A 19324-nucleotide genomic window follows, 5' to 3' on the forward strand; every position below is an offset into this window, starting at 1 on the left:
CAGACCCCAACCAAGGAGCATCAAAAGTCGTGCTATAAATTCTCAGACAACACAAAAATTCATTGATGCCCTTCCAGACTCCTTCTGCCTACCCAATGACGTCAGAGGACAAAAATCAGTTAACCACTTAACTGAGGAACTAAATGTAACCTTGCGCAATACCCTAGATGCAGTTGCACCCCTAAAAACGAAAAACATTTGTCATAAGAAACTAGCTCCCTGGTATACAGAAAATACCCGAGCTTTGAAGCAAGCTTCCAGGAAATTGGAACGGAAATGGCGCCACACCAAACTGGAAGTCTTCCGACTAGCTTGGAAAGACAGTACCGTGCAGTACCGAAGAGCCCTCACTGCTGCTCGATCATCCTACTTTTCCAAATTAATCGAGGAAAATAAGAACAATCCAAAATTTCTTTTTGATACTGTTGCAAAGCTAACTAAAAAGCAGCATTCCCCAAGAGAGGATGGTTTTCACTTCAGCAGTGATAAATTCATGAACTTCTTTGAGGAAAAGATCATGACCATTAGAAAGCAAATTACGGACTCCTCTTTGAATCTGCGTATTCCTCCAGGGCTTAGCTGTCCTGGATCTGCACAGCTCTGCGAGGGCCTGGGATCGGGAGAGACACTTAAGTGTTTTAATACTATATCTCTTGACACAATGATGAAAATAATCATGGCCTCTAAACCTTCAAGCTGCATACTGGATCCTATTCCTACTAAACTGCTGAAGGAGCTGCTTCCTGTGCTTGGCCCTCCTATGTTGAACATAATAAACAGCTCTCTATCCACCGGATGTGTACCAAACTCACTAAAAGTGGCAGTGATAAAGCCTCTCTTGAAAAAGCCAAACCTTGACCCGGAAAATATAAAAAACTATCGGCCTATATCGAATCTTCCATTCCTCTCAAAAATTTTAGAAAAAGCTGTTGCGCAGCAACTCACTGCCTTTCTGAAGACAAACAATGTATACGAAATGCTTCAGTCTGGTTTTAGACCCCATCATAGCACTGAGACTGCACTTGTGAAGGTGGTAAATGACCTTTTAATGGCGTCAGACCGAGGCTCTGCATCTGTCCTCGTGCTACTAGACCTTAGTGCTGCCTTTGACACCATCGATCACCACATTCTTTTGGAGAGACTGGAAACCCAAATTGGTCTACACGGACAAGTTCTGGCCTGGTTTAGATCCTACCTGTCGGAAAGATATCAGTTTGTCTCTGTGAATGGTCTGTCCTCCGACAAATCAACTGTACATTTCGGTGTTCCTCAAGGTTCCGTTTTAGGACCACTATTGTTTTCACTATATATTTTACCTCTTGGGGATGTTATTCGAAAACATAATGTTAACTTTCACTGCTATGCGGATGACACACAGCTGTACATTTCAATGAAGCATGGTGAAGCCCCAAAATTGCCCTCGCTAGAAGCCTGTGTTTCAGACATAAGGAAGTGGATGGCTGAAAACTTTTTACTTTTAAACTCGGACAAAACAGAGATGCTTGTTCTAGGTCCCAAGAAACAAAGAGATCTTCTGTTAAATCTGACAATTCATCTTGATGGTTGTAAAGTCGTCTCAAATAAAACTGTGAAGGACCTAGGCGTTACTCTTGACCCTGATCTCTCTTTTGACGAACATATCAAGACTGTTTCAAGGACAGCTTTTTTCCATCTACGTAACATTGCAAAAATCAGAAATTTTCTGTCCAAAAATGATGCAGAAAAATTAATCCATGCATTTGTTACTTCTAGATTAGACTACTGCAATGCTCTATTTTCCGGCTACCCGGATAAAGCACTAAATAAACTTCAGTTAGTGCTAAATACGGCTGCTAGAATCCTGACTAGAACCAAGAAATTTGATCATATTACTCCAGTGCTAGCTTCCCTACACTGGCTTCCTGTTAAGGCAAGGGCTGATTTCAAGGTTTTACTGTTAACCTATAAAGCGTTACATGGGCTTGCTCCTACCTATCTTTCCGAGTTGGTCCTGCCGTACATACCAATACGTACGCTACGGTCACAAGACGCAGGCCTCCTAATTGTCCCTAGAATTTCTAAGCAAACAGCGGGAGGCAGGGCTTTCTCCTATAGATCTCCATTTCTATGGAACAGTCTGCCTACCCATGTGAGAGACGCAGACTCGGTCTCAACCTTTAAGTCTTTACTGAAGACTTATCTCTTCAGTAGGTCATATGATTGAGTGTAGTCTGGCCCAGGAGTGTGAAGGTGAACGGAAAGGCTGGAGCAACGAACAGCCCTTGCTGTCTCTGCCGGGCCGGTTCCCCTCTCCACTGGGGTTCTCTGCCTCTAACCCTGTTGCAGGGGCTGAGTCACTGGCCTGCTGGTGCTCTTTCATGCCGTCCCTGGGAGGGGTGCGTCACTTGAGTGGGTTGAGTTACTGACGTGATCTTCCTGTCTGGGTTGGCGCCCCCCCCCCCTTGGTTTGTGCTGTGGTGGAGACCTCTGTGGGCTATACTCGGCCTTGTCTCAGGATTGTAAGTTGGTGGTTGGGGATATCCCTCTAGTGGTGCGGGGGCTGTGCTTTGGCGGAGTGGGTGGGGTTATATCCTTCCTGTTTGGCCCTGTCCGGGGGTTTCTTCGGATGGGGCCACAGTGTCTCCGGACCGCTCCTGTCTCAGCCTCCAGTATTTATGCTGCAGTAGTTTATGTGTCGGGGGGCTGGGGTTAGTTGGTTATACCTGGAGTACTTCTCCTGTCTTATCCAGTGTCCTGTGTGAATTTAAGTATGCTCTCTCTAATTCTCTCGTTCTCTCTTTCTCTCTGAGAACCTGAGCCCTAGGACCATACGTCAGGACTACCGGGCATGATGACACCCTGCTGCCCCCAGTCCGCCTGGCCTTGCTGCTATTCCAGTTTCAACTGTTCTGCCTGCGGCTACGAAACCCCTACCTGTCCCAGACCTGCTGTTTTCAACTCTAAATGATCGGCTATGAAAAGCCAACTGAGAGACCTGAGCCCTAGGACCATACGTCGGGACTACCGGCCGTGGTGACTCCTTGCTATCCCCAGTCCGCCTGGCCTTGCTGCTATTCCAGTTTAAACTGTTCTGCCTGCGGTTATGGAACCCCTACCTGTCCCAGACCTGCTGTTTTAAACTCTAATGATCGGCTATGAAAAGCCAACTGAGATTTATTCCTGATTATTATTTGACCATGCTTGTCACTTATGAACATTTTTGAACATCTTGGCATGGTTCTGTTATAATCTCCACCCGGCACAGCCAGAAGAGGACTGGCCACCCCTCATAGCCTGGTTCCTCTCTAGGTTTCTTCCTAGGTTTTGCCTTTCTAGGGAGTTTTTCCTAGCCACCGTGCTTCTACACCTGCATTACTAGCTGTTTGGGGTTTTAGGCTGGGTTTCTGTACAGCACTTCGAGATATTAGCTGATGTAAGAAGGGCTATATAAAATAAAATTGATTGATTGATTGATCTCATCACTGATGAGTAGACGAGCTCCCTCCCTGTGTCTGCACCACTACCTCGTCTCAACACTGTTGAGTAGATGAGCTCCCTCCCTGTGTCTGCACCACTACCTCGTCTCATCACTGTTGAGTAGATGAGCTCCCTCCCTGTCTGCACCCCGACCTCGTCTCATTACTGTTGAGTAGATTAGGTCCCTCCCTGTGTCTGCACCACTACCTCATCTCATCACTGTTGAGTAGATGAGCTCCCTCCCTGTGTCTGCACCACTACCTCATCTCATCACTGTTGAGTAGATGAGCTCCCTGCCTGTGTCTGCACCACTACCTCATCTCATCACTGTTGAGTAGATGAGCTCCCTCCCTGTTTCTGCACCACTACCTCGTCTCATCACTGTTGAGTAGATGAGCTCCCTGCCTGTGTCTGCACCACTACCTCATCTCATCACTGTTGAGTAGATGAGCTCCCTGCCTGTGTCTGCACCACTACCTCATCTCATCACTGTTGAGTAGATGAGCTCCCTGCCTGTGTCTGCACCACTACCTCATCTCATCACTGTTGAGTAGATGAGCTCCCTCCCTGTGTCTGCACCACTACCTCATCTCATCACTGTTGAGTAGATGAGCTCCCTGCCTGTGTCTGCACCACTACCTCATCTCATCACTGTTGAGTAGATGAGCTCCCTGCCTGTGTCTGCACCACTACCTCATCTCATCACTGTTGAGTAGATGAGCTCCCTCCCTGTCTGCACCACTACCTCATCTCATCACTGTTGAGTAGATGAGCTCCCTGCCTGTGTCTGCACCACTACCTCATCTCATCACTGTTGAGTAGATGAGCTCCCTCCCTGTTTCTGCACCACTACCTCGTCTCATCACTGTTGAGTAGATGAGCTCCCTGCCTGTGTCTGCACCACTACCTCATCTCATCACTGTTGAGTAGATGAGCTCCCTGCCTGTGTCTGCACCACTACCTCATCTCATCACTGTTGAGTAGATGAGCTCCCTGCCTGTGTCTGCACCACTACCTCATCTCATCACTGTTGAGTAGATGAGCTCCCTCCCTGTGTCTGCACCACTACCTCATCTCATCACTGTTGAGTAGATGAGCTCCCTGCCTGTGTCTGCACCACTACCTCATCTCATCACTGTTGAGTAGATGAGCTCCCTGCCTGTGTCTGCACCACTACCTCATCTCATCACTGTTGAGTAGATGAGCTCCCTCCCTGTGTCTGCACCACTACCTCATCTCATCACTGTTGAGTAGATGAGCTCCCTGCCTGTGTCTGCACCACTACCTCATCTCATCACTGTTGAGTAGATGAGCTCCCTGCCTGTGTCTGCACCACTACCTCATCTCATCACTGTTGAGTAGATGAGCTCCCTCCCTGTGTCTGCACCACTACCTCATCTCATCACTGTTGAGTAGATGAGCTCCCTGCCTGTGTCTGCACCACTACCTCATCTCATCACTGTTGAGTAGATGAGCTCCCTCCCTGTCTGCACCACTACCTCGTCTCATCACTGTTGAGTAGATGAGCTCCCTCCCTGTCTGCACCACTACCTCATCTCATCACTGTTGAGTAGATGAGCTCCCTGCCTGTGTCTGCACCACTACCTCATCTCATCACTGTTGAGTAGATGAGCTCCCTGCCTGTGTCTGCACCACTACCTCATCTCATCACTGTTGAGTAGATGAGCTCCCTCCCTGTGTCTGCACCACTACCTCATCTCATCACTGTTGAGTAGATGAGCTCCCTGCCTGTGTCTGCACCACTACCTCATCTCATCACTGTTGAGTAGATGAGCTCCCTGCCTGTGTCTGCACCACTACCTCATCTCATCACTGTTGAGTAGATGAGCTCCCTCCCTGTCTGCACCACTACCTCATCTCATCACTGTTGAGTAGATGAGCTCCCTGCCTGTGTCTGCACCACTACCTCATCTCATCACTGTTGAGTAGATGAGCTCCCTCCCTGTTTCTGCACCACTACCTCCTCTCATCACTGTTGAGTAGATGAGCTCCCTGCCTGTGTCTGCACCACTACCTCATCTCATCACTGTTGAGTAGATGAGCTCCCTGCCTGTGTCTGCACCACTACCTCATCTCATCACTGTTGAGTAGATGAGCTCCCTGCCTGTGTCTGCACCACTACCTCATCTCATCACTGTTGAGTAGATGAGCTCCCTCCCTGTGTCTGCACCACTACCTCATCTCATCACTGTTGAGTAGATGAGCTCCCTGCCTGTGTCTGCACCACTACCTCATCTCATCACTGTTGAGTAGATGAGCTCCCTGCCTGTGTCTGCACCACTACCTCATCTCATCACTGTTGAGTAGATGAGCTCCCTGCCTGTGTCTGCACCACTACCTCGTCTCATCACTGTTGAGTAGATGAGCTCCCTCCCTGTCTGCACCACTACCTCGTCTCATCACATTCATGGAGACACAACGAAAAATAAGAAGAGCAAAGGGAGGATACATCGACATGACTCAACCAGCAGGCCATCCTATAATATAATGAACACGCTGTATTTAGTAGCAGTTCTTTATTAGTGCCAAATGTAGGATTAGGAAACAAGTGTGTACTTCAGTCTACATAAACAGCAAGCAGGACTGCAACGGCGACCTCTAACTCCAATCTAGGTGAATTATAATGTTGTCCTAAGGCCTTGTGAAAGGACCTCTCTATCTCTGTACTCACTTGGCCAGTTTCTTGAAGCCGATGGTTCTTTTCTTGGTGGGTGTCCCACTGTTGACTTTCCACACGTGGTTATTCCATGGGTCAGCCTGTAGTGGTGAGAGAAGAGCGTCACATTAGGCTCAGCGTACAGGTCAGTGGATGATGTTACTGTACATTTAAAGCACATACTGTAATGTCAAATATTTAAAATACAATCTGAATTGCTCTTGATTTGGCTTAATTTTACAGGGCAAACTAAATCAAGAGCAGCTCAAGTATTTGAAACAATTTGACTTTGAGAACACGAACTCTCCTTCTTCCACGAACCACCGCATTTAACCCCGGTAGGGTGACTGGGAACATAAGTCAATCAAAGAGGCAAAAATACATTACAAGGAGAAAGTGGAGTCGCTACTCAATGGCTCAGACACGAGACGCAGGTGGCAGACAATCACGATTATAAAGAGAATAAAGACACACACTCCCAGACAAAATAAACACCTTTATCGCCCGCTTTGAGGAAAACAACACAGAGCCGTTGTCGTGGGCCTCCGCTCACATGGACTGTGGGCTCCAGATCTCTCTAGCCGGCGTGAGTAGGCCTTTCAAACTTGTTAACCCTCGCAAAGCTGCTGGCCCAGACAGAATAACAAGCTGCGTCCTCAGAGCATGCGCAGACCAGTTGGCTGTAGTGTTTACGGACATATTCAACCTCTCCCTATCCCAGTCTGTTGTCCCCACTTGGTTGAAGATGTCCACCATTGTCTCTGTACCCAAGCAAGCTAAGGTGACAGAACTAAATGACTATCGCCCCATAGCACTCACCTTTATCATCATGAAGTGCATTGAGAGAATAGTCAAGGACCATATCACCTCCTGGGCCTGAATTCCCTGTGGATCTGGGTCCTAGAATTCCTGACGGGCCGACCCCAGGTGGGTGAGGGTAGGCAACAATATGGACACGACAGTGGTAGGCCTGATTACCAACAACGACGAGACAGCCAGCAGGGAGGAGGTTAGAGCCCTGGCAGAGTGGTGCCAGGAAAATAACCTCTCCCTCAACGTAAAAAAAACTGTCAGTACAGGTGCATCAAAGCCGGGACAGAGAGACTGATAAACAGCTTCCATCTCCAGGCCATCAGACCGTTGAACAGCCATCACTAGCCGGCTACATGCCTGGTACTTACCCTGCACCTTGAGACTAATGCCCCATGTATATAGTCTTTGAAGGCTGGTCACTTCATATACTGTTTCTATACTGTTGTTTACTCAGGGTGTATGTATAAACTGTATTCTCAATCTCCACATAGCTCATCCTAATATACCTACTACTGTACATACCATTTTATTTCCAAACGATACACTGTCTATACACACCATGTATTTATATTCTGGATTCTGACACATGCTCCCTGTAATATATACTGTATACCCCTGGATTGTTAATTTGACTCGTTCTGTCATTTCTTGATTTCTTGTTTAGATTTTTTATTATTTGTGTATTTCTATTGTATTTGCAAGACATTCTACTGCACTGTTGGAGCTAGTAACATAAGCATTTCACTGCACCTGCTATAACACCTGCAAATCTGTATACGCGACCAATAAACTTTGATTTGATTTACCTGGTACTCGAAGGACGGCGTGAGGCGATAGTTGAGCATCTCCTGGTGGAACACGGGGGTGATGCTTCCAGACATTGGGGGTACAATCCAGACCCAGTCCCCCGGGCAGCCCCCCCGCACCCTGATCTCATTCTCCATGTGCTTCATAAAGGACTCTGTGGCAGAGTGGTGGTCCACTATGGTTACCTTAGATGACTGGGAACATGAAGCAGGAACAGGAAGCAGGAACAGGAAGCAAATCAAGAAGGGGAATTCAGTTATTTCACTCAGTTCATTCAGCTCAGTTATTTCAGGTTTATATTTAGAGTTTATCAAGGTATCAATGCAATCACTCTCAAGCACCCATAATTACAAATAATATCAACATATTTCTAACTTTATATAAAGACATGCTTCATATATAAAGCATAACACTAGTTTGTCTACAGCAAGGACCAGTCTAGAAAATGTGCAAAAATCATTCAATATACACTACGTGACCAAAAGTATGTGGACACCTGCTCGTCGAACATCTCATTCCAAGCAGGGCAGAAATTTGACGAACTGATTTGTTGGAAAGGTGGCATCCTATGACGGTACCACTTTGAAAGTCACTGAGCTCTTCAGTACTGCCGATGTTTCCCTGTGGAGATTCCATGGCTGTGTGCTCGATTTTATACACCTGTCAGCAATATGTGTGGCTGAAATAGCCGAATCCACTAATTTGAAGGGGTGTCCACATACTTTTGTATATGTAGTGTCTGAAATGCAAGCCTTGTAAATAATACATTCCAGCACCCCAGTAACCTTTAGATATTAACATGGCCAGCAGATAAACCCACACCTGGAAACTGTAGAGGACTGCTATGTTGATCTCCACCAGTGCCTGGTCCTTCCACAGAGAAGAGGTCTTCCTGGTGTCCAGGGTCATCAGATTGGCCACTTCCTATTGGACAATAACACACCATGCTTTAATAACAATACCTGTTGTGTATAAAGATACATTGAAGATAAACAATTAGGGTAACATTTTAATCTTCTTATCGCTGTTCTCAAAATGCTACTATATTACCTGCTACATAAGAGATAAACATGTCTCTTTATCATTCAAGTAAACTTGTTATGATAAGCGTAAGTGTCAGCTAAGTGCTGTTGTTTTCCCAGTGGGAACCCCTGTTCTAAATGACTGAAATGCAAATGGAAATCAACGACATAGATAAACAATTAGTGTTGTCAGGTAAACTATCCTGTGAGCGACAGAGTGACAGGTGAGTGGTTTCAGTCAGTATAAAACCACAGGTGATTGGTTGCAGTCAGTATAAAATGGCCGAAAGACATAATATTACTTTCGATAATGGAGACATTTTCTAGAATGGAGACATTTTAAACGATAAAAAACAACCCTTTTAGAAGTACTTTTTGTTCTACATTAAAATAAGAAAATATCACATAATATCTCATATCTATCATAACAATTCTGTTTATGCGTAAAGCTGCACTTAGCAGCAGGGTGCGTGGTGCTTGAGATGGGAATACGAGATGAGGGGAAATGACTCAGAAAACAACTAAAGTGACTTTCTAAGCATGGGAACTCTTTGAAAACATAACAACACTGTATCATCATTAACGTAATGGCTATGCTAATATGTTAGCTGAATGAAAACGGCACAACCAGAGATGTACATATTATATCTACAGCCTACAGCATGCTACTGTTTGTGACATACAACACATTAATCATTCATCACCATAGCTACAGCAAAAAAGCAGGATCCTCTTCATCTGACCAGCAATACAGATGTAGGATCTTAATTTAATCACCCTGTTACAGGAAATTTAAATCCTGTAGTGTATTTGAGGTTTTAAAAGGCTTTTGAAGTTTGTAATTTACACTTTGACATTTCAAACTTGATTTTCCCTAACGAAAAATTTATCAACCCCTACAAAAATATCCATTAATTATAATCCACATAATAATTCACATTTCCTGTTGCTGCAGGATCATTTTCCTGCTGTAGCAAATTGGCTGAAATTAAGATCCTACGTCATGTTTAAAAAAAAATTAAACATCAAAATAGATTGTTTTCCTGGAAACAGCAAGTCAAAATCAAATCAAATCAAATTTTAAATATGTGTATGCAACACATTTATTTTATTTTGACTTGCTGTTTCCAGGAAAACAATTTATTTTTATGTTTAAAAAAATAGAAAACATATATTTTGATGTGTTATGGAAACCAATGAATGTTGAGCATTTAAGTGATGAATGTTAGCCTATATGCATGTTATGCATGTTGTCATGAGAGCAGATTAATCTGCCATACTGGTAAGTATTAAAGTATTAAAGGCGTATCATATAAAAAGCCCCACCAGATTATAGTAAAGCATATGATAGATTCTAGTAAATATAGTCAACGATTATAGTAAAACATCCACTCACAACTTCTGTGTGAATTCCCTTGTATGCCTCATGGTCTCATTAGAATATGTCAAAATAGTGCATTTAACCATTGCAGCGAGAGCTGTCACAGAGGTCCCTGACGCCGATCTCGGTGCCCATGTATCAGCCACTGAAGGGGTGCTTATAAATGTTTAGAAATGCTTATGGATGCTTTATAAATGATCATAAAACCTCCAGGATGTTGTAGCGAGAGCTGTCACAGAAGTCCCTGACGCCGATCTCGGTGCCCATGTACCAGCCACTGAAGGGACAGGCGGTGAATTCCAGCCCCCCCACCTCTAGCAGCATGCTAGAAACAGCAGGCAGGCTGTACCACTTCAGATTCAGGTCCTTGAACCAATCATACCTGCAAGCACAGGGGAACAAAGATATTGATTCTAATTAATATCATTCAAGGTTTGGAGGAGAGCTGGAGAATGTGACTTATAGCTTGACTTATTGATTCAAATGAATAGGCTAGCATTCAAGGTTTGTAGAGATGGTTAAGAGGATATATTATACATAGCTTGAACTGTAGCTGACTGGTGCTGTTGTTACATTCTGAATCAATGTAAAAGCGCACATTCTTGTCTTGGTGAAAAGCCGTGGGAAGAGACTAGCGTCAAGCTTACATTCTGATATTGACATTTGTATAGTACGTCATGGAAAGAAAATACCGTATGTAGGTAGAAAGAAATTAAGAATTTCTCCATGAGATGTTAGATGTTAGAATTCTTCTGTACAAATCTGCCCACTGTGATGACAAATCTGCCCACTGTGATGACAAATCTGCCCACTGTGATTACAAATCTGCCCACTGTGAGGATAAATCTGCCCACTGTGATGACAAATCTGCCCACTGTGATGACAAATCTGCCCACTGTGATGACAAATCTGCCCACTGTGATGACAAATCTGCCCACTGTGATGACAAATCTGCCCACTGTGATGACAAATCTGCCCACTGTGATGACACATCTGCCCACTGTGATGACACATCTGCCCACTGTGATGACAAATCTGCCCACTGTGATGACAAATCTGCCCACTGTGATGACAAATCTGCCCACTGTGATGACACATCTGCCCAATGTGATGACACATCTGCCCAATGTGATGACATATCTGCCCACTGTGATGACAAATCTTCCCACTGTGATGACAAATCTGCCCACTGTGATGACACATCTGCCCAATGTGATGACACATCTGCCCAATGTGATGACATATCTGCCCACTGTGATGACATGGTGTGTATTGTTTTACACTATAGAGGAGTAGACAGCCAAGAAGAACAGGAGCGCAGACAAAATGAACATTATCGCATTATCATAGCACAAACACTTGCAAGCGATTCAGAGGCTCTGAAATGACTGGCCCTACATCCATCTACCTGGTAATAGGCCTCCTGTAGCTCAGTTGGTAGAGCATGGCGCTTGCAACGCCAGGGTTGTGGGTTCGATTCCCACGGGGGGCCAGTATGAAAAATGTATGCACTCACTAACTGTAAGTTGCTCTGGATAAGAGCGTCTGCTAAATGACTCAAATAAAAATAAAATAAAAATAATACACAGGCTCTGCATGGCCCCTGGGGGCCGGCTACCTATCTGTTTGGCCGAAGTAGCATAGAGCCATCACAGCTTCATGTAATGATGATACGCAGAGAAGAGCTGAGGCTAACTGAACTGATGCAGGGGTGGGTTGGGAGGGATGGGGGGTTTGGGAAGAGAGTCTGGTGGATGGTTGTAGGGGCTTGTATGGCAGAGGATGTCATGTGCCCGGGATGAAACTCCCTCTGTGCCAAAAGTGTGGGTTGTGTGAGTGTGTCTGTATCTGTGTGAAAACATGGCCAGTACATTGCTTCAGTCTAAGTGGTATGCTAGTGTAGCAATTGGAACACACCCCAACCAAGCCTCTGTTAGTGTTTCACTCTATTATATCACTTGGGACGTGTGTGTTGTCTCACTCACTTGGGGTGTGTGATCTGCACCTCTAGAATGAGGTCTTGAGGGATCTCAAACAGCTCTGGGTCGTTCCCGTTGGATTGCAGCAGGAGGGGCAGCACGTCGAAACGGCCCTTGGGAGGCTTCCAGCCCTGCTGGATGCAGATCTAGAGACCCAAACCAACATATTTCATCATATTTTAACATGGACTCACTCAAGTAGACTCCTAACTGCTGTTTGGTGGTTTCCACTCCAGAATGTGTTTTAGTCAGAGTTTTAGCCTTCCTCGGAGGCATGCTATATAAAGACATTGAACACTTTCAGGTTTTGTGATCTACTGTAAGTGGTTCAGTGGGTTGAATCTGACAAGGCAAAGTTTGCGGTTTCAAATCCCATGAGGGACACATATTCCATGCTCTTACGAACTATAATACACTTTGAATAACAGTGACCACAATGTCATATAACTGTACCTCAGTGAATTCCACGTTGGCTGGGTCTCCCAGAATCTGACCATCGGGTTGCTTGTAACCGGCGTAGCGAATCAGCTGTGTGTTCCACACACGGAAGTCATGCTTGCCATCTGTCCTCTGAGGAAATATGGTAATGGCAGATCTGGATGGAAATAGAAATAACCAGGTGTGAAAGTAGATTTAATTTCTTCCCTGTACGGTAGCTCCTTGGGACTAAACATAGAATTACATACAGTGGGGAAAAAAAGTATTTAGTCAGCCACCAATTGTGCAAGTTCTCCCACTTAAAAAGATGAGAGAGGCCTGTAATTTTCATCATAGGTACACGTCAACTATGACAGACAAAATGAGAATTGTTTTTCCAGAAAAACACATTGTAGGATTTTTTATGAATTTATTTGCAAATTATGGTGGAAAATAAGTATTTGGTCAATAACAAAAGTTTCTCAATACTTTGTTATATACCCTTTGTTGGCAATGACAAAGGTCAAACGTTTTCTGTAAGTCTTCACAAGGTTTTCACACACTGTTGCTGGTATTTTGGCCCATTCCTCCATGCAGATCTCCTCTAGAGCAGTGATGTTTTGGGGCTGTCGCTGGGCAACACAGACTTTCAACTCCCTCCAAAGATTTTCTATGGGGTTGAGATCTGGAGACTGGCTAGGCCACTCCAGGACCTTGAAATGCTTCTTACGAAGCCACTCCTTCGTTGCCCGGACGGTGTGTTTGGGATCATTGTCATGCTGAAAGACCCAGCCACGTTTCATCTTCAATGCCCTTGCTGATGGAAGGAGGTTTTCACTCAAAATCTCACGATACATGGCCCCATTCATTCTTTCCTTTACACGGATGAGTCGTCCTGGTCCCTTTGCAGAAAAACAGCCCCAAAGCATGATGTTTCCACCCCCATGCTTCACAGTAGGTATGGTGTTCTTTGGATGCAACTCAGCATTCTTTGTCCTCCAAACACGACGAGTTGAGTTTTTACCAAAAAGTTATATTTTGGTTTCATCTGACCATATGACATTCTCCCAATCCTCTTCTGGATCATCCAAATGCACTCTAGCAAACTTCAGACAGGCCTGGACATGTACTGGCTTAAGCAGGGGGACACGTCTGGCACTGCAGGATATGAGTCCCTGGCGGCGTACTGTGTAACTGATGGTAGGCTTTGTTACTTTGGTCCCAGCTCTCTGCAGGTCATTCACTAGGTCCTCCCGTGTGGTTCTGGGATTTTTGCTCACCGTTCTTGTGATCATTTTGACCCCACGGGGTGAGATCTTGCGTGGAGCCCCAGATCGAGGGAGATTATCAGTGGTCTTGTATGTCTTCCATTTCCTAATAATTGCTCCCACAGTTGATTTCTTCAAACCAAGCTGCTTACCTATTGCAGATTCAGTCTTCCCAGCCTGGTGCAGGTCTACAATTTTGTTTCTGGTGTCCTTTGACAGCTCTTTGATCTTGGCCATAGTGGAGTTTGGAGTGTGACTGTTTGAGGTTGTGGACAGGTGTCTTTTATACTGATAACAAGTTCAAACAGGTGCCATTAATACAGGTAAAGAGTGGAGGACAGAGGAGCCTCTTAAAGAATAAGTTACAGGTCTGTGAGAGCCAGAAATCTTGCTTGTTTGTAGGTGACCAAATACTTATTTTCCACTATAATTTGCAAATAAATTCATAAAAAATCCTACAATGTGATTTTCTGGATTTTTTTCCCTCAATTTGTCTGTCATAGTTGACGTGTACCTATGATGAAAATTACAGGCCTCTCTCATCTTTTTAAGTGGGAGAACTTGCACAATTGGTGGCTGACTAAATACTTTTTTTCCCCACTGTATAGTATCCCTATTAATTGAATAGGATCTGTGTGGGCCTAATAGCAAAGACTTTTCGCTTCACTTTTTAAATGTATACATTTATCCTTTTAACGTTGACATTTTTTTAACATTTTCGTCATTTAGCAGACGCTCTTATCCAGAGCGACTTACAAATTGGTGCATTCACCTTATGATAGCCAGTGGGACAACCACTTTACAATTTTTTTGGGGGGTGGGGTAAGGGGGGGTAGAAGGATTACTTTATCCTATCCCAGGTATTCCTCAAAGAGGTGGGGTTTCAAGTGTCTCCGGAAGGTGGTGAGTGACTCCGCTGTCCTGGCGTCGTGAGGGAGCTTGTTCCACCATTGGAATGTAGCAATAGCATTAACATAACCAGTCATGATGTTTTCATCTGATCGTCAAACAATTACTTCAAAGGGCTCCTGTAAGCCTGGCAAGCTGTAAACGTTCGTCCACTCTAAAATAATTCCCGTGTCCATACAGAGCATTTTGACCCCGCCATTTGAAGAATGGGAAGAGACATCGCTAGCAAAACACCAAGAAGTGTAATCATTGACATTCGGTGATTGTCATTCATTAGGCTTACACCTGATTAGGCCTAACCTGAATTGACGTGTCCACTGTCCACGCACATCTCGGTCTCAACCTCTCATCTCTGCCTTCGCAAAATGTCACTGTTATTGTCTAACCACCCCTAATTTTTGGAGCACATTCCACACGTTTTCAAGTCCATTTGCTCTTTTATCATGAGGGTGACATGTGTAATGATAAATAATAGTGTAATAGCCTACAGTTTTCTTGGCAACTTTGTTTTCATTATTGTGATAGGCTCATGTTGAACCGGTACGGCATACCCCCACTATTTATTTTGGAGGTACTCCGTACCGGCTTACTTTCACCCCTGGAAATAAGCCACCCTCCCCCAGAAAGAGAGAGATTTGAATGACGTGAGTTTAAAGACTGTATTTATGGATTAGCGATGCAACAAATGAATGTCTACTCACATAGTACAGTGGCTTGCGAAAGTATTCACCCCCCTTGGCATTTTTCATATTTTGTTACCTTACAACCTGGAATTAAAATAGATTTTTTGGGGGTTTGTAAGTCGCTCTGGATAAGAGCGTCTGCTAAATGACTTAAATGTAATTGTAAAAATTGAGGTCTGGGCTTTGACCAGGCCATTCCAAGACATTTAAATGTTTCCCCTTAAACCACTCGAGTGTTGCTTTAGCAGTATGCTTAGGGTAATTGTCCTGCTGGAAGGTGAACCTCCATCCCAGTCTCAAATCTCTGGAAGACTGAAACAGGTTTCCCTCAAGAATTTCCCTGTATTTAGCACCATCCATCATTCCTTCAACTCTAACCAGTTTCCCAGTCCCTGCCGATGAAAAACATAGTGTTCTCGGGGTGATGAGAGGTGTTGGGTTTGCGCCAGACATAGCGTTTACCTTGATGGCCACAAAGCTCAATTTTAGTCTCATCTGACCAGAGTACCTTCTTCCATATGTTTGGGGAGTCTCCCACATGCCTTTTGGCCAACACCAAAACGTGTTTTTTTTTTTTTTAAAGCAATGGCTTTTTTCTGGCCACTCTTCCATAAAGCCCAGCTCTGTGGAGTGTACAGCTTAAAGTGGTCATATGGACAGATACTCCAATCTCTGCTGTGGAGCTTTGCAGCTCCTTCAGGGTTATCTTTGGTCTCTTTGTTGCCTCTGATTAATGCCCTCCTTGCCTGGTCCGTGAGCTTTGGTGGGCGGCCTTCTCTTGGCAGGTTTGTTGTGGTGCCATATTCTTTCAATTTTTTAAATTATGGATTTAATGGTGCTCCGTGGGGTGTTCAAAGTTTCTGATATTTTTTTATAACCCAACCCTGATCTGTACTTCTCCACAACTTTGTCCCTGACCTGTTTGGAGAGCTCCTTGATCTTCATGGTGCCGCTTGCTTGGTGGTGCCCCTTCCTTAGTGGGGTTGCAGACTCTGGGGACTTTCAGAACAGGTGTATATATACTGAGATCATGTGACACTTAGATTGCACACAGGTGGACTTTATTTAACTAATTATGTGACTTCTGAAGGTAATTGGTTGCACCAGATCTTATTTAGGGGCTTCATAGCGAAGGGGGTGAATACATATGCACACACCACTTTTCCATTATTTATTTTTTTGCATATTTTTAAACAAGTAATTTTTTTCATTTCACTTCACCAATTTGGACTATTTTCTTTATGTTCATTACATGAAATCCAAATAAAAATCAATTTAAATTACAGGTTGTAATGCAACAAAATAGGAAAAACGCCAAGGGGGATGAATACTTTTGCAAAGCACTGTATCTAAAGGTTTAGTGCAGTTTAACCCAGAGTATAAGGAAGGCTGGAAAGTCTGACAGGGCTAAAGCTCAGTTACTTTTAGTCCGTCCCTGCTGAACCACTTAACCCATCCTGTTGGGTTACGCTAAGGCCATGAAAGGGCAAAAGTGTTAATTCTACTAATCTGGCTGTAAATCTCTGACTCCCAGCGGAACAGTGAGAGGAAAGCAGCTGGTGTGATCTGGGGCAGTGGGTTAGATACAGCATCTGGGCACCAGTCTCTCTACTACGCTCTGTTTACAGACCAGGTGGTTATGTGTGGCTCAGTTGGTAAGAGAACGGTGCTAGTAATCCTAAAGTCCATGATCAATACAAGCCCAAAAAATTAGAAGGGAATAGACATTATTTTTGTAGTCTGAAACAGAAGCAGCCTGCAGATCAGTACAGGATGTGATTTAGCCAACTCCGTACTCATTTGATGTCATGCTATACAAAATCGCTACAGAGGACTTGGCTACATCACAAACTGATCTGCTATCAGGCTTCTGCTACAGTGGCTTGCGAAAGTATTCACCCCCCTTGGCATTTTTCCTATTTTGTTGCCTTACAACCTGGAATTAAATTAGATTTTTGGTGGGTTTGTATAATTTAATTTACAAAACATTCCTACCACTTTGAAGATGCAAAATATATTTTATTGTGAAACAAACAAGAAATAAGACCAAAAAAAAGAAAACTTGAGCGTGCATAACTATTCACCCCCCCCCCCCCCCCAAAGTCAATACTTTGTAGAGCCACCTTTTGGAGCAATTACAGCTGCAAATCTCTTGGGGTATGTCTCTATAAGCTTGGCACATCTAGCCACTGGGACCTTTGCCCATCTTTCGAGGCAAAACTGCTCCAGCTCCTTCAAGTTGGATGGGTTCCGCTGGTGTACAGCATTCTTTAAGTCATACCACAGATTCTCAATTGGATTGAGGTCTGGGCTTTGACTAAGCCATTCCAAGACATTTAAATGTTTCCCCTTAAACCACTCGAGTGTTGCTTTAGCAGTATGCTTAGGGTCATTGTCCTGCTGGAATGTGAACATCCGTCCCAGTCTTAAATCTCTGGAAGACTGAAACAGGTTTCCCTCAAGAATTTCCCTGTATTTAGCACCATCCATAATTCCTTCAATTCTGACTAGTTTCCCAGTCCCTGCCGATGAAAAACATCCCCACAGTGAAGCAAGGTGGTGGCAGTATCATGCTGTGGGGATGGTGTTCTCGGGGTGATGAGAGGTGTTGGGTTTGCGCCAGACATATCATTTTCCTTGATGGCCAAAAAGCTCACTTTTAGTCTCATCTGACCAGAGTACCTTCTTCCATATGTTTGGGGAGTCTCCCACATGCCTTTTGGCCAACACCATACGTGTTTGCTTATTTTTTTCTTTAAGCAATGGCTTTTTTCTGGCCACTCTTCCATAAAGCCCAGCTCTGTGGAGTGTACGGCTTAAAGTGGTCCTATGAGCTTTGCAGCTACTTCAGGGTTATCTTTGGTCTCTTTGTTGCCTCTCTGATTAATGCCCTCCTTGCCTGGCCCGTGAGTTTTGGTGGGCGGCCCTCTCTTGGTAGGTTTGCTGTGGTGCCATATTCTTTCCAATTTTAATAATGGATTTAATGGTGCTCCGTGGGATGTTCAGTTTCTGATATTTTTTTATAACCCAACCCTGATCTGTACTTCTCCACAACTTTGTCCCTGACCTGTTTGGAGAGCTCCTTGGTCTTCATGGTGCCACTTGCTTGGTGGTGCCCCTTGCTTAGTGGTGTTGCAGACTCTGGGGCCTTTCAGAACAGGTGTATATATACTGAGATCATGTGACAGATCATGTGACACTTATATTGCATACAGGTGGACTTTATTTAACTAATTATGTAACTTCTGAAGGTAATTGGTTGCACCAGATCTTATTTAGGGGCTTCATAGCAAAGGGGGTGAATACATATGCACGCACCACTTTTCAATTACAGGTTGTAATGCAACAAAATAGAAAAAACGCCAAAGGGGATGAATACTTTTGCAAGGCACTATACATGCTGACAGTGGCTGAGTATATTTGTATGTACGATATCAAGGACTATCAGCTGTCTTTGGGAATGTGAGGTAAGGTGAGGTGAGGTGTCTTTAACTCAGCGCAGGGATGAGTCAGACTGATAAAGTATGCCGTTAATTAATTTGGGAGTAAAGATGTGGTGTGATTAGGCAGAGCTGTATTGGACTGATGAAAGACTGAGTCTAGCTGTGAGAAAAGTCTACCAGACTAGAGAGACGCAGTTGAAGAGACACAGACAAACAGACAGACAGACAGACAGACAGACAGACAGACAGACAGACAGACAGACAGACAGACAGACAGACAGACAGACAGACAGACAGACAGACAGACAGACAGACAGACAGACAGGGAACACAGAGAAAGAGTGAATAGTGAGAGAGAACTAGACAGATTGGAGAGATGGAGAGAGGGAGAGATGAAGAGAGGGAGAGAGGGAGAGAGGGAGAGAGGGAGAGAGGGATTGATGGAGAGGGAGAGATGGAGTGATGGAGT

The 19324-nt window shown here is 44.4% G+C and overlaps 1 protein-coding gene across 1 annotated transcript in view; it reads right to left on the reverse strand.

Annotated features, from left to right (window-relative positions):
• The window catches only part of LOC311144401 (nitric oxide synthase 1-like), a gene marked incomplete at both ends in the record, with an annotated part of 74010 nt that overhangs the window by 48011 nt on the left and 6675 nt on the right, over window positions 1-19324 (reverse strand). Inside the window, 6 exons of the mRNA XM_084180410.1 lie at window positions 6149-6234; window positions 7753-7947; window positions 8576-8677; window positions 10364-10538; window positions 12142-12281; window positions 12589-12730. Coding sequence (XP_084036536.1) covers window positions 6149-6234; window positions 7753-7947; window positions 8576-8677; window positions 10364-10538; window positions 12142-12281; window positions 12589-12730 — 840 coding nt within the window. The remainder of the gene's footprint in view (window positions 1-6148; window positions 6235-7752; window positions 7948-8575; window positions 8678-10363; window positions 10539-12141; window positions 12282-12588; window positions 12731-19324) is intronic.

This window comes from Coregonus lavaretus (genome assembly GCF_964263955.1).
Source record: "Coregonus lavaretus genome assembly, chromosome: 17".
NCBI lineage: Eukaryota > Metazoa > Chordata > Actinopteri > Salmoniformes > Salmonidae > Coregonus > Coregonus lavaretus.